This window comes from Petaurus breviceps, unplaced genomic scaffold (genome assembly GCF_028583685.1).
Source record: "Petaurus breviceps papuanus isolate PSGF00001 unplaced genomic scaffold, PetGlider_PUasm1.0 180, whole genome shotgun sequence".
Taxonomy (NCBI): domain Eukaryota; kingdom Metazoa; phylum Chordata; class Mammalia; order Diprotodontia; family Petauridae; genus Petaurus; species Petaurus breviceps.
Window position 1 is genome coordinate 127,942 of NW_027185782.1, and position 15,360 is coordinate 143,301.

General features: G+C 36.4%; 1 protein-coding gene across 6 annotated transcripts in view; it reads right to left on the reverse strand.

The window, feature by feature from the left end:
• SAFB (scaffold attachment factor B) overlaps positions 1-15,360 on the reverse strand; it is a 53,812-nt gene that overhangs the window by 37,893 nt on the left and 559 nt on the right. For 3 of the 6 annotated variants that reach the window (XM_069086744.1, XM_069086745.1, XM_069086742.1), the window contains exons 2-9: positions 11,926-12,013; positions 9,155-9,222; positions 8,844-9,050; positions 7,433-7,495; positions 4,161-4,188; positions 2,702-3,209; positions 2,225-2,274; positions 933-1,033 (exon numbers count right to left, since the gene is read on the reverse strand). In XM_069086744.1, the coding sequence (XP_068942845.1) occupies positions 933-1,033; positions 2,225-2,274; positions 2,702-3,209; positions 4,161-4,188; positions 7,433-7,495; positions 8,844-9,050; positions 9,155-9,222; positions 11,926-12,013 (1,113 nt within the window). The remainder of the gene's footprint in view (positions 1-932; positions 1,034-2,224; positions 2,275-2,701; positions 3,210-4,160; positions 4,189-7,432; positions 7,496-8,843; positions 9,051-9,154; positions 9,223-11,925; positions 12,014-15,360) is intronic. The other 3 variants (XM_069086743.1, XM_069086748.1, XM_069086746.1) reach the window with 3 other exon arrangements.

Consider the following 15,360-nt stretch of genomic DNA (forward strand, 5'->3'; position numbering starts at 1 on the left):
TAAAATCCACAAAAATGTTTACATACTCAAGCCAATATTTTAGTTCCCGTCTACTATCCCAATTCTAGTAATTGTGAATTTTTGCTGACAGAAGAATCTACTATTTAGTCATTAGCATAAACCAGAGGTTCAAAATTCTCTTTTTTTTAAAAGAACTTCCCACAAAGGTCCCACTCCTTCCTTCACGTCAAAATATCAGAACTGAGGTTCTCTGTTTTTTTTTTAAACTAATGAACTCTGGTTTTCAAAGGGGAAGGGATATAAAAACAAAGAAGACTTGAGTACCTGAACGACAGAAGGATGACACTGAGTCAGAAAGAATACCAAAAAGAAGAGAGGAAACTTTTCCCAATTTGACTTAGAAACCACTTACATATTAGATGAACATTCTTACATGGAAGAAATATGAATTTGGCTAAGTAAGGCCAATGAGGATACTTTGCTTAAATTTTCAATTTTCCAAAGTCTTACTTTCTTTTACTACATTAAAACTGATCCCAATAAACACATAAAATATGAAATAAGTGATGAACATAGCCAAACTTATATACTCAAAAGGACTGTCTTTTTAAAATCTTGGGAGGCTTTCTATATACGAATTCCAACGATACTCTCATTGCTCAAAATTAGAATTGCTGACAGTGAGAAGAAAATTATTTCATTATTCCAGGCAAACATTACTGTGGTCAAAAAATGTTATTACCCAGCTTGATCACCCTCCCACTTGGATTTAATTCCAAAGGACTTTTAGCTGTTTAAAAAAAAAAAAATCAAACGTACAAGTGCCACCACTGAGATCACAAAATTATATGCAACAGAGACCCTCTGACTATTATGAAAAGACTGACATTTTGGGATGTTCAATAAAAATTGGTCCAACTTCTTATTATAGTCCATATAACCCTTTAATTCTTTAATCCTTTAATTCTTACCTTTCCATATTTGCTGAAAAGATTCTTCAAATCTATAGCTCTGGTAGTAGAAGAAAGTCCACTAACCCAAAAGTTTCTACCACAACTGCTAGTGGTATGACCTGATTTGGAAGAAAGTTTCAGCCAATAATTAATGTTTGGAAGACTGTAAGTCCCTTAGGAAACTCTGAAAGACTAATGCACTTACAAGCACATATATACAGATACAATTTCTAGATGGCACAAACACACGACTACAAATTTTTATGGGAGCTGTAAGGGATGAGAAGAGGCATTCTCAATTATCACTAAAACCCATCTTCCTCAAGTCAACGAGAAGACACAACATTAATATAAAAATTCTCTAGGAGGTCACTACTTCTTCCTTTGCTTTAGTTTATTCCTTTATCTTGAAGCTGTTTCTTTTAAATAAACCTATTAACCAGCTACTACAGACAACAAAATTACTTTTTAATCAATGACACTAATGTAGAATAGGTGTGGATAATCCAAAATTATTTGATGCTAGAATTTTTTTTTCAACGTGTAGCACAGTTGGCTTTTAAAAGCCTATTATCACAATTCCTTTATATACATGCACATCACAGTTATTCAAACTGGGAAGTGGTCAGAAAATGCATAAAAATCGAAACATGGCTCAACAGTCTCCTGCCAATTAAGAGCTAAACTATTTTAACCCTGAGGTCAAGTATGCCTTGATCCCACAGGACTTAAGTAAAAGTTCCAAAAAGGCAAATTTAAATTTAAGCTTAATATAAAGAGAACTATTTCTGAATTTCTAGTTGAATGGGCTGCCCCTATGGAAGGTGGGTTGCCCAGTACAGGAGGTCTTAAGTGATGGCAAGATAATCACTTGTCAGTTTTAAGAAGAGATACTTTGTATTTGGGTCTCAAGTTAGACTAGAAGGCCTCTGAGATTCTAAAACAATAATGACTTGGGTGCAAATCTTGGCTCTTGTAACTTTCTCTTTCCTTAGGCAAATACCTAACTTTATGGTGCTTCAATTTCCTAAAATATCAAGTGAAGGCCTGCTCTACATTTGTATAATCCTGTAACTATGGCCCCTTCTAAATCACTCAACCCCTTTGGAATAGAATTTTCTCACCTGAGAAATAAATTTATTTCTATGAAATAAATGAGAATATCAAATAGGAAAATTTCTCCCCCAATGATAACATTACAAATTTGTGTAACAATGAACTGATGTATTATGGGGTACAATTCTATAACCACTACTGAAATTAAGAGAGAACATTAAAATACTGCTACATCCCATAATCTGACATCATACCTTTTTCATCTTTGGAGACTCTTTTGGTATCTGAGTCCTCTTCAATAGAGCTAGAGACAAAAGTTAATGTTATATAAGCATGGAACAAAACATACAGAAAACTAACTAAAAAAGTATATTATATGTGCTAAAGTTGCATACCTACCAGAAATTTAGTTTTGAAATAAAAGAAAGATACCTGGCAAACTTGCATTGGAAATCTGACCCAAGAACTAAGATGTCAGACTCTTAGGAGTTAATTAATTGTTGGATTAAAGCTAACTAGGAAAGATTATAGAAATCAACCATAGTAGGTTGAGAAAGGAAAAAAAATATATAAAATGTTTTAAAACACACAAAGAAACCAATCAGATTTTCTATTAATAAGTTACAATTTCATCAGTCTGGCTGGCCAATTGAAGAAAACAGCTTATGTGTGTCATTAAATGACCAATGAAAAAAAGATAGCATCTGGTCTAGAACTGAGAAAAAACAAACCTCATTTTCTGATCACCGCCCTCATTGGTAGAGGACTCTTTAGTAGCAGATGAATCTTCATTATTAGCTTCATCTTCACTTTTCTTAACGTCTTCTTTGCTATCTTTGGTTTCAGGGCTTGAGGCTTTCTCTGGCGTTTCCTGGGCTTCCTCACTAGAAGCTTCTGCATTTTCTGATGCTCTGCTACTCTGATCATTTAGGGTCTCTACCACTACAGTGTCAGAGTCCATTTTCTCTTCATCTATTTTCTGCTCGCTTTTCTCCCTTTTCACTATATCTAAGTGTTTTTCTGCCTTCCTGGCAATTGCTTGTGTTGACTCGCTGTCCAAATCTAATGCATCCTCCTCTGGATGAGCGGTGACAAAATTGTCCTCTTCCTCTGCAAGCTTTTTGTTTGGCCCCACGCTACTTGCATCCTGTGAAAATGGCTGCTCCAGGTCGGAACCTTCTTCTTTTAGTGGGTCAGACTTACAAGTTTCCCCCAAAATGTCGAGTATTTTCTCATTTTCTATGGATTTAACAGGAATAGAATGGCACAAGGTTTAATTACCAGGGAAATAAAGCAATCACAAATGCGGAACTGGCACGGCTGCCACACTAACATGAAGAGAACTGCTAGCTACACAGAGATTGGAAAACCCTGATGTACACAAACTTATACTGTTTAAAACTACCTGCATTCCAACAGTCTAGGATATTAAGAAAGTGTCAACCTAGAGGGAAGTGAAAAGGATCCCAGAGATTAACCCCTAAAAACCTTCTGGCTGATTCTTGACAGTCTTCATTATGTTGCTGTTTACATACGGCTCTTCAAAATTTAGCTTCCAAGTCCAACGTGTATAACTGAATGTACCATCATTCACTGACAGCTCAATTTCGAAATTTCTTTTGAATTTCTTTTAACAGAACAGTCCAATATGAAAACCAGAAACTCTTCCAACGGTGCAGGAGTATTATTTGCAGTCCAGAAAGTGAACAGTATTTGTTTTGACATTTCATGAAGAAAATCTTTCCTCTTCTGGAATCCAGTTACTTCTTAGTATTTTAAATTTAGTTCCCCACAACAGCTTTAAATTGCCTGAACTGCTTTAATCAAAACTATCAAATAAAGATACTTCTCAATATCACAAGATCTGTTTTGTGATCTTACTTTAAGAGTAAAGGTATACTCTTTATATTCATCTAATTAATATTTATTAAAGTGAATGGGATAATCCATTTCCCAGACATTGTAGCATAAAATAATAAATACTCCACTTTCACAGATCTGGTGATATGACTGGGTTTCCAATCTCTATGATCCTGGTATGATTGGGATTGTCCACCATCAGAACAATGAGTACCACAGTAAGGTAATTACTAGGAAATAATATTGATGATAATTAAGAATTTAAAATGTAGTAGGTTGAAAATTGAAATGGTTTCAAACCCTTGCTTCTGGTTTCTGATTTAACAGTACCTGGCTCCAAGGATGGATCTTCAATCTCCTGTAATACAAAAAAAGAGAAAAAGACATTGCCAAATGAATGAAACCTACCAAAGTTAAAAAAAAAACAAAAACTAAACAAGAGCAGGAAAACTGTAACCTTGAAAAATAAAAATTATGAAATAAAAATGTCTTTAAATAAGATTCCTCTAAAATAAGCCCTATTGAGATTGCTACTGTAGTGAAGGTGATCCCCTGCACTACACGCTGCATCCAATCAGAGCTGCAGCAGTGAGCGCATCATCCTGTTCTTCCCCAGTGATTTGCTTATTGAATAAAGGTACATTTTTTTGTTCACATTTACCTGTTTATTAAAATTGCTGTCAATGTTCATTAAAATAAGCCCTCTGGTGTTTTTCTGTCCAAAAAAACTAATAAGACAGTGTCTTATTATCGGGGAAACACGGTTAGTATGTTTCTGAAACCACGGTCAACTTTTGATAATTCAGATGGAGATAGATCAGAAATGCAGATAATCCAATATGTATTTGAAAATAATTTCTACGTGCCTTAGGGATATGATTTTGTACTTACATTTGAGAAATGGCATGTCTGGTGATGTGGAAATTCATGTCCAATAAAATAACAAAGTCCTACTATAAAGACTCAAAGGTGAGCTAGGAATCTCTTAGGCTTTCCTACTTTATGATGTTATAGAAAGAATACCGAATTTGACATCAGAAGATCTGGGTTTGAATTCTAGTTCTGTTTCTATCTGCAGAATTATGGGCAATTCCATTTTATTTCTCTGGACCTCAGCCTCAGTTTCCTCATCTAGAAAATGAGATGGCTAGACTAGCTGATTTCTAAATTTCCTTCTGTTTCTAACTGAATCTTACGATTCCTGTGAAGCTCCTCTTTTAGAATGGTACAAAATGCCAGTCTAAGTAAAGGTGTGACTTAAACAGCCTCAAGAGGGGGGGAAAAGTGGGTACATATTTGGATTTCAAAGTGTTATCTTGAAACAGACACAGGTACTATGCAACATCAAGGTAAAAGAAGTCCCTAAGGTCCATAAACAGTAATTACGCAGTACGTGCTGTTAATATACTTGAAATATAAGATTTGTACAGATAAGTGATAATGCAAGTATGAGCACAAACAAGTGACCTAAAGTTACATCTGTCTCTTTTACATTATAATAATTTTAAAAATGACAGCTTTACAAAGCCTTAAGAGTTAGAAACTCAGAAGTCATTTAATCAAGCTGCAAATCAACCCATGAATTATGTTTGGGGTTTTGGAAGAGGTTTTAAAACCACATTTGATTAGGTATTACACTGATCATAAAATCTACATAATTTAAAATAATGAAAATAGCCTCAGCTGAAATCCCTTGCTCAGCTTCTCCCTTGCCCCCCAGACTTCAAACTAGAACAGAGTGCATCTTCTATGATATAAAAACAAACTTAAATAAAACAAAGAAGCAGTAACCACTTCATTGCTTCTTTAGAAGCAGATACTTTGGCTCAATTTGGGAAGAGAAATCTAAAACACGATCTGAAAGAGCCGACTATACTTCAAGTGTTTCCATAAAAATGTCTCGCTAAAAAGTGTTTTGCAAATAAGTGCTTGCTGAATTGGATACTTCCAACAGCCAAAAGCAACGTTTAATCTAAGATAAAATTTACCCCCAGTTTAAATTTATATAGGCTACTAGTCATAAAGAAAACTCAAGATGTACATTCAAAAAAATCTACAAATGAAAACTTGGCTATGTGTGCCAAGTATTAGTATCTCGAACCATTTCTTTTCATTTAACTTTAACACAGCCCAGACAAACTCGAGAGCAAAATAGTTTCTGGTACATCTTTGTACAATAACAGAAGCACCTCTCATCATACCATTGATTCTTTCTACCATAGGCCTCCATCATCCAAGGAAACAACCACTGTGGAGAATGGGCCTGCCATCTCTGCCAATATTTGTCAATAACTACTGACAAAACTAGCATCGAGAGAGGTAAAACATACTCCCCTCTGTCTTTTTGCTGTACCCTGAGACTTATGTGCTGACTCTATTAGAATGTGAGCTCCCTGAGCACAGGGATTGTCTTTACTTTTCTATTTATATCTCTAGCACTGTGCTTTGCACATGATAAATATTTAATAAGCTCTTTTTCATTCATCTTTGTACAGGAAGCATCTGTGCCTTTTTAAAAGGCACAACACTAGTACCACTAAAGAGTTTCCCTTTTGCAGCTGTTAACACTTTGCCTAGATTATAACTGTATGATTTTCACAGCCCCCATCTCCATGTCTCAGTCCTTAATCTCATCCTGACAAAGATGATCCTATTTAAAGGAAAAGTAAAATTTTCTTCTGGCCAATTAAAAATATATACTCAACCCTGCTAAACTAAGTATCAGAGAAAATATTTTTCTATCCATTACAGGTCGGTCAATATAGCATTCAGGTAAATAGCAGTAAGTTAGAGAAAAACCCTTTTCTACTCATTGTATGAGGGGAAGATAGTATAGATGTGGAGAAGCAACAAAGAATGCTTGTTGCATAGTTGGTACCATAAAATGTCTCAGTGTCCTGACTTCAAGCAGCCTACGTTTTGTTTTATTGCTTGCTTGCTTTTTGAGGGCAATTGGGGTTCAGTGACTTGCCCAAGGTCACACAGCTAGTTTTTGCGTTAAGTATCTGAGGTCGGATTTGAACTCAGGTCCTCCTGACTCCAGGGCCAGTGCTCTATTCACTGAGCCACCCAGCTGCCTGTTTGTTTTATTTAGATAGAAAGCATGACGTTTTTAACCCAAGATACCTTTATTTCATACTCTTATTCCATTTGACACAATTGTTGTTCCAGCTCAATTAGCCTACTTGGGCTGGGAGTGTTCATTACTGCCCTCCCTTTCTTTTAAGGATGTCCCTTTTGTCCTAGGTCCTACTTGACTATAACTTCCATGCTCCTCACCTAAAACTTCTTTTACAGTTTAATTTTCTTCAAGGCTTAGCTCAGGTGCCACTGTCAACCTAAGACTTTTCCTGATAGTTATTTAACTCCCCAAGTATAATCCTTAGGTCCTTAGAATCACAAAAATAAAGCAGCCACAGAACCATTTGGGTATATGTGGTCTTCACAAGAAGAATTTCATCTCCTGAAGGGAGGGTTGTTTGTCTTTATTTCCTAAGGATACATGGCAGGTGCTTAATAAATGTTGCATGTGAAAATATTTTGCATAACACAAGTTGAACTCACTGCAGAGTAACTGTTAAAGTAGACATATTAGGATTTACCTGCACCACAGTGAAGTCAGATGACGAAGTATCTAAATTGTTTACACTCTCCTTGTCTGCCATCTGCAAGATAAGCAAAGAATGTTTTATCATTCATCAAAGGAATAATAAAACTTTGTGTTCAAAGAACTACTCCAAGTTCTTTATTCAAAATATATAAAAATAAGATCTTATGACACTGAACATCTACATTCAAATAAGTGCTACTGTTGCCAAAGAAGACAGTTCAAAATGCAATACTATTATTCTGATAATCCTAGTGTTCCTCAAAACACTTATTTTGAACCAATTTATGAGCCATGTAAGAAAATCAGTGTTATCATTTCACATTCATACTTCATTTGGACCTCAAAAGAATACAAATTCATCTTGACCACTTACCTTATTCACCAAGCTTGAATAACTTTGCATCTTTTCCTAAATCAAACCCAACACCCAAGTACAAAGACTGGACAAAATGAAGGCTACTCCAAAGCATATAACAGGCTTTAAAGGCATTTCTGGAAGAGGAATTTCATTTGGGCAGTGGCAGCATCAAAAGAAACCTCAGAAAGTGAATTCTAAAGGGTGTAACACTCACTGTAATGTGTAACTTGTTTTCAAATTCACACCTTTATACACTAACATATAAAGATGTCTGACTTCCATAGGAATGTCACACTACTCTTTTTCTGACTGCCTTCCATTCTGTGTGAAAATCAATAGTGTGCCTCACTTTTAGGTGGCAGTGGTGTAGTGAAGAAAATCCTGGGTCCTCATTCCTTTTCTGTCACTGCCTTCTGGGACTGAACAAATAATTCAAATTCTCTGGATATTGGTCTCCTCAGCTGTAAAATGATCAGGCTGGACTAGATCATGTCTCAAGGTCCCTGGCCACCTTTAAATTTTGTAATTCTACCTCAAGTACTATCAGATTCATATGCAAACAGAATGGCCAATAGACAAGATACACTTTCCCATTTAATCTGTTTCCAAAATGAAACAAGCTTTGACTAAGTAAAGCTTAAAACATCTAGCATTATGGCCCCCTGCCATGGGGCCACACAAGAAAAAGGCAATCCTGAACTCCTTTCATTCAAGCCTTATGGTGGCATGCAGGCTTTCGTTTGGCCCAACACGCAAAATATAAAAATGGTGTTATTTTAAAATCTAAAAGTTGTATACAAAAGAATCCACACAACCAGAGAGGCATTTAGCTAAAAGATGTTACTTTTGAACAAAACAAGACCACCTTTTGGGGTGTTTTGCACTTATTGTATCAGTGTTCTATTTCATTGGTCATTAAAAACAATTGGATTCCACACATTTAAGAAATGCATTCCACCAATGATGGTAGTTTTTTAGGATTACCAAAATAATGCAGCCACAGAACCATTTTGGTACATTTTTGAGATGTTTCCAAGTTACCTACAGCATGTTCTGTAAGCTGATCTGGAAATTCCTTCATTTCTGCATCAGCATTTTCTTTACTATCAGATAGGGAGTCAAGAATATTATCAGCACTGTAGTCCTCTCCGCAATCTACAGCACTCCCATTATCTATTTCGGCTTCATCTAAGACACTGATATCCATCATGTCAATATCTCGAAAATTATCCAAACTTGTTTCAACATCTTCCTGTAAGAAGAAGAATGGGGGGAAGGGGGGGGAAAAGCATGTGATAGGTATTTGGATTAAAATGCTTAACTACTAATTTGCACCTTCAACCTGAATCTATATACCTGTTCATCTCCAGAGTTTTCCTCCAGTCCATTATCTTCAGTACCCTCTTCTTCTGTTTTTCGTCCTGCTAAAATAAGTTTGTAACATGAAAAACTATAAAAAAACTTACCAGAACAAATAATGCTTTTTCTTATACACTCCAGCTAAGTAAAAGCAAAATGTTACTTTTAAAGCTTTAATGTTCAAATAAAACAACCACAGAATTCCCTGAATTAAAATAACTGGTACTTATCACATGGTGGTAATGTAGAGATCTTTCTCGGTGGGAAACTATAAGAATTAAGGGGGAGAGATCAGCATTTCCCCAATGCTTATGATTCCCCCCATGTATTAAGAAAAAATACTTTTCCATTACAAAGGTTATAATATTGAGTGTAGGTCAGCAGGCTAGCCCACAAATCTATTTAAACCCTTAACATACCTGAAACTGAACTACTAATATACTAGAGTCCAATTATATTGTGGGTTACATAATTTAGGCTAGACTAAACATCTAACCAACACCTATTACATTGCTTCTAAGAAGAAAGGATGATCTAATTTTGAAGCTCTGACTTACAAATGGTATTCTGGAACACATGTAAGTGTATGCAGTATAATATAATGAAATTCAATAAGTGGTAACTTTCAATAGTTTTATGAAGGGCCATCTGACAAAGTTTTATCGCTTTAGTACAAATAAATACTAACTTCCTAAGACTTCACAATAGAAAAGCCATCAAACGCATAATTATTTCACTCAAGTCCATATTCTAGCTGACGTTTATACGTCTCCTTGGTTTTCTGTATCACAAAACGTACAAATTAACAACGCACCTTAAACATCTTCGTTTAACTCATTTCAAAGGGACAGAATTCCCTCAATTAGATAAAACAGGGAATGGACCTATGATTTCAGAAGTATAGGGACCTCTGAGGTGAGGAAACTTCCTTTACACATACAGGTCAGCACACTGGCTGCAACTTAACAGAATTAAAGAGATGCCTAAAGCACTCAGATACTTGCCCCACAGTAACCAGGCCAGTATTCATCAAGCAGTAAAATCTGAACACTGATCTCTCTTACAGACTAAAATGACTAGTAGCTTTTGTGACTTCAACTGAGCTTATTTTTCAGAATAGATGCCCCATTAACTCCTGTCACCATCCAAAATGGTGTGTGAACAATGTGACTGTCAAAAATTATTTTGTAGGTTTAAGTCATATGTGTATACCTTATTTTCAGGAATTAGAAAAATAATTAAAAATGCGGTTTTACATATTTCAAGTAATAGACAGTAAGTATGAATAGAAAGTAAATACGAATAACTGCACTGTAGCCTAAGAAAAGTCCAAGTTTGGTTTTCAAGGCCCTTCATATTATAAGTACTGTCCCCACTCCACATAATCTGGTTATTAATTCCTTATCTGAAAGAAATACTTTTCCCTTCTCTACTCCTCCAGTGCCTACCTGTTTTACATAAAATGAACTTCTCAATGTTGATGACTAAGTATTCCATACAAAAAAAGGTTACCTCTCACTTACATTTCATTATATTAAACATATCCAATACAAGATATTGACCTAATGTAAACTGGTAAACTTACCCTTTATTTTAAATGACAGCAAAACTTCACTAAATTGTATTTTATTAATATGAAATTCATGATTATTCCAAAAGACTAAAACAGAAAGGTGCAATAGTCATTTTACAAAGATTTGCTACACAAATTAAATTACAAAGATTTTAGGGAACATTTAAATCAGCAGCACCCAAAACCAACTTTGCACATAAATTTGCACAATGCTTTGCTAATTAGAAATCATTCCAACTTATTCATTAAAACAGGTTCCCCATGAATTAAAATTGATATTTGGCTATTTTAGACTGGTTTCTTTACCCAAAGGTCAGAATGTTATTTTGGTTTTATGTTCCTGATTTGGACAGAAAAATCAAGTTGCTTCATTCACTAGAAGTATCCTCCTCATACAAATCAAGAATGGACACTATGCATTCAGTAGTTTTCTAGGAGGGCTGGATAACAAAATTAAAAAATAGTCCCTTGTTTTGCTAAGAAGGAAGCAACATGTACATATCTAACAGAATATAGTGATGGGGACAAAGTAGATCTAGCGTACATTAGGAAAATCTGAGAAAGAGATTCAACTGATTATTTAACTTACCTTCCTGAAGAAATTGTAGGTACTGACAAGGGAGGGACCATGTCTTCTAACACCCCTACCCCTAGGACAGGGCCTTGGCTGTAAGTGGCACTCAATAAATGTTTGTTTAAATGAATGAATTTAGTTGGCTCATTCTTGAAATAGCTGTAGTTCAAACAGATCTATGTCCTTATGTAGAGCCAATTCACTGCTGTTGAACATCCTATTTATATTATCTACTGGGGAAATAGTTTTTCATTAAGCAAAAGCAATAGGATGGAGCTAATTAAACCTGAGTTACATAAGAGGGGATATAAATTCCTAAGGGCACTGGGGATTACTGGCAGTCCTGGTGAAGAAAATGAATGCAAAAGGGAATCATTCTTAACATCTGTTTGTTTTTAATACTCCTTTGAGTACCTCTGATACCATGGGAACCAAATGTATTACAGGGAAGGTGGCAAAACTAAAATGCTTCACTCCAGCACTATATCAATCTTCTGATTAGAGAAGCAAGATTCCTACTCAAAAGTAAAACACACCGGAAGAAAAAGGAAGAAACAAAGCACGTTCTGAATTTGGCTCTTAAGGTCAGATTAAGTTTATTCTATGACTATTATTTAATACCTTTGCTGGGTCTCTTTGGAGTTGTTTTCTTGCTTCCTTCAGATGTAATTTCAATTTCATCAGGATTACCCCCTTCATCTTCAATTGCCTATTAAAAATACAGAGCACACTTTGACCAAAAATGATAGTATGTAAACTTTAAATACACTTCCTGATTACTTTTCTTAAAAGGGAACAGTATCTAATCAAAATAATTTTATTAACTTATAATCAATGCTTCTGTATAATTTCAAAACACTCGATTTTTCTGGATGTTTTTTTACTTGTGAAATAGGGGAACTGTCACCTAAAATTCCTTGTAACTCTAAATCTATGAGAAATGCAATGAAGCATTATTAAAATTCAAATTTATTATGTACTCAAATTGCATCTGGTCCCTACTCTATACTAGAAAAGTGATCTACTTAAAGATGTCAAAAAGAGCTGAACTGCCCTGCCCTTTAAGCTTCCAAGCTTTTATGTTTGGGGTATCCTAAGACAGGCATCTCTTGGCAAAAAAAGCTTTTTCTGGACAGTTGAACCTACAAGGAGGGAAAGGGAATGAACAGCAGTCCAGATTTTTTCCAATAAAAATGGTACAAAGGAATATGGATAGGTATAAGCCCTATAATCAGTAGTACAGGGAACTCCCAGGTGAGCAAACTTTCCCTACCAATTCCAGTAAACATCATCTTTTCAAGGGAGTTGCCTAAGGTACTAGGCAGTTGAATGACAGGGTCAGGAAATATCAAGAGGCTGAATTCAGATTTGGGCCTGACTTGAGGTCAGACCTGTTCCCACTTGCTGACAGAGACAAAGCAAAAATCATTGTCTCCCTCTAGCCAGGTAAGCCATGTTGCAAGGTACATAATACATAATCCTCTCACTTAGGGGTTGGGAAAGATGGTTGTTGAGGCCTCTTCCAACTCTCACATTTCGTGATTAACTAGAAAGTAAGGGAAATGTTCAATCTATGGCTGAGACCTGATTTTGTCACAAATTTTACTGCTGACAGTAAGACACCATTCCATTATTTTCTTTTTTTATGGGTAAAATTGCAGAGAACTTTATTTACCATGGAACTATAGCAATTTGTAACTGGCTAGTTTCAATTCATTCAAAACTTAACAGATGGAAAAACCAGTTTACTGCCTGTAGTACTAGATTTGGGAGTAGGGTAAGTGTGTCATAATTTAGACACTAAGTGTAAGTTAACTGCAAAACCTTGAGGGCCAATACTTTTGTTTTGAAAATGAAGTACATTACAGTAGGAAGAGTGTTGAAATCAAGAGTCAGGAATCATCTGAGTTTAAATGTCATCTCTGACATTTATCCAACAGCATGACTTAATTTCTCCAAGTCCAAGTTTATCAGTAAAATGAGAACAATAATACCAATAGCATTTGCCTCACATCGTTGTTTCAAGGCTCAAGTGAGAGAAGGTACTTAAAGCACTTTACAAATTTTAAAGTGCTACATGGGTGTCAGCTATCTGCTTTGTGTCTCCAGTGCCAAGCTCCAGCTTGGTGCATATATACTGAAATGATCAATTCTCCCCAGTGCTAGGTTTGCCCCCTGGAAACATTGTTGGAAGCATCCATACTTCCCCCAGGGAAGCAACCAAGTGAATAAGACCAATAGGCCCAACTTTAAAAACAAAACGTAAATCAACACCACTAAAAACTGAATGGTGAACTGACTCTAGATGTTGCTCAGGCAAGATGTGGAACATTCCTCTACACCTCAAAAGCTGGAGTGTTGAACCCTTGCAATCATTTTTTTTTTAATGTGAAATAAGATTACATAAAGGATATACCTTGAGGTGGAAAAAGAAGTTACAAAAAATCAACTAGATGCTTTGTTCTTAAGATGTAGTCTAATTTGTGTAAAGAGCTGCAGTTTTGAACTTCTCAAATGAGTTGTCACCTAACTTTTATCTTTGTATCTACTTCTTTATCTTCCACCGAAGTAGCCTCCTTCAACCTACCAACTGGATGACTAGAGTTTCTCCTTTATTTTTCAAATGAGGGCAACACTGTCTCATCTCCCTGGGATGGTTCGACCCCACTACTAGTCTCCCATTATAAACTGTTACCTAGAGAAGGCAAGGTCAGTGTCTCCTTTTTATTAAACATCACTTAAGCAGAGATGAGGAAATGATGTACTAATCTTAAAGTTCAGCCAGGTGTGGTGATGCTGTGCACGAAATACTTTTATATGTTATCTCCATACATGTTGTATCCCATTGCCCCCATTAGAATTTAAGCTTTTAGAAGGTAAGGTCAGATTTGTTTTTGAATTCCCAGTATCTACTTTGTCTGGCACCTAGGTGGCATTTAATGCTCATGGAAATCAATTGAATCAAAGGCTCAAAAATGGCTTTTCATTAAATGGCTAAAGGACAGGAGACAATGTGCAAAAGCTAAGGAAAGCATAAAAGGTGTTATAACTGTAATCATGATGGAGGGGGTATATCTGCAGTGTCTTATTGTCTCAGTAAAGTCCAAATTCCTCTTCCTGGCACTCAACCCTCTACAATCTGGCTCCACTCTTATCTTAGGTAGTTAGTCCTTCCTATGAGCTCTCTACTCCAGACATAATGGATTACTTTGTCCACAGTACACAAAAACTGGGCTCACAAACCTCTGGAGACAAGGCAGCACAGTATACAATTTGGCACTAGGGTAGGACTAGGGTTCATATTGTAGGTCTACTTACTAGCTGTGTGAACTTAGGAAGCTACTTTACCTCTCTGGGTCTCAATTTCCTCACCTGTAAAATGAGATTCAGTTCAACAAACATTTTATTAAATGTATCTACCAAGTACTAGTATTGCTAGGATCGAGGAATGCAAAGACCAAATCAAAACAGCCCCTTGCCCTTAACATTCAGCTGTCTAGACTATCTCCAAGGTTCTACTCTATCAACGATCTTTTCCCACACTGTTCCCAATCCTAAAATGTCTCCCTCTTCTTAAAACCCAACTCACATGCCCCACCTCCTCCAGGAACCCGACTTTTGTCTCTCCCCACCCCATATTCCCATAGCACTTTGTTTAGTTATAAACTAATTCACCCAAGCGTTGCACTCTAGAGCTGCCTCCAAACCACCCCCGCCCCAAACCGGTTATAAAAATTTCAAGGCGCCGCAGGCCATCTCGGCATCTATTTCTTTTCCCCTCCAAGATCTAGCATAAAAGTTCTCAATCATTTTTTGTCTGTCGAAGCCTAAGGACTCCTCCCCAGATTGCTTTTAAACGTATCAAGCACGCAATACTACCAAAAGAACCCAACGAATTGAGAGATAGTTCCCTCTCCCCGCCCTTCGCCAAGTCCAAGTTCCAATGACACCCTGATATCCACCCCCGGAGCCCAGCCTATTCCAAGACCAAGCCCGCGCTCAGCAGTCGGTCGCCGAGAGCCCTCACTCTCCCCCCCCCCACCCCATAGCCTCGGG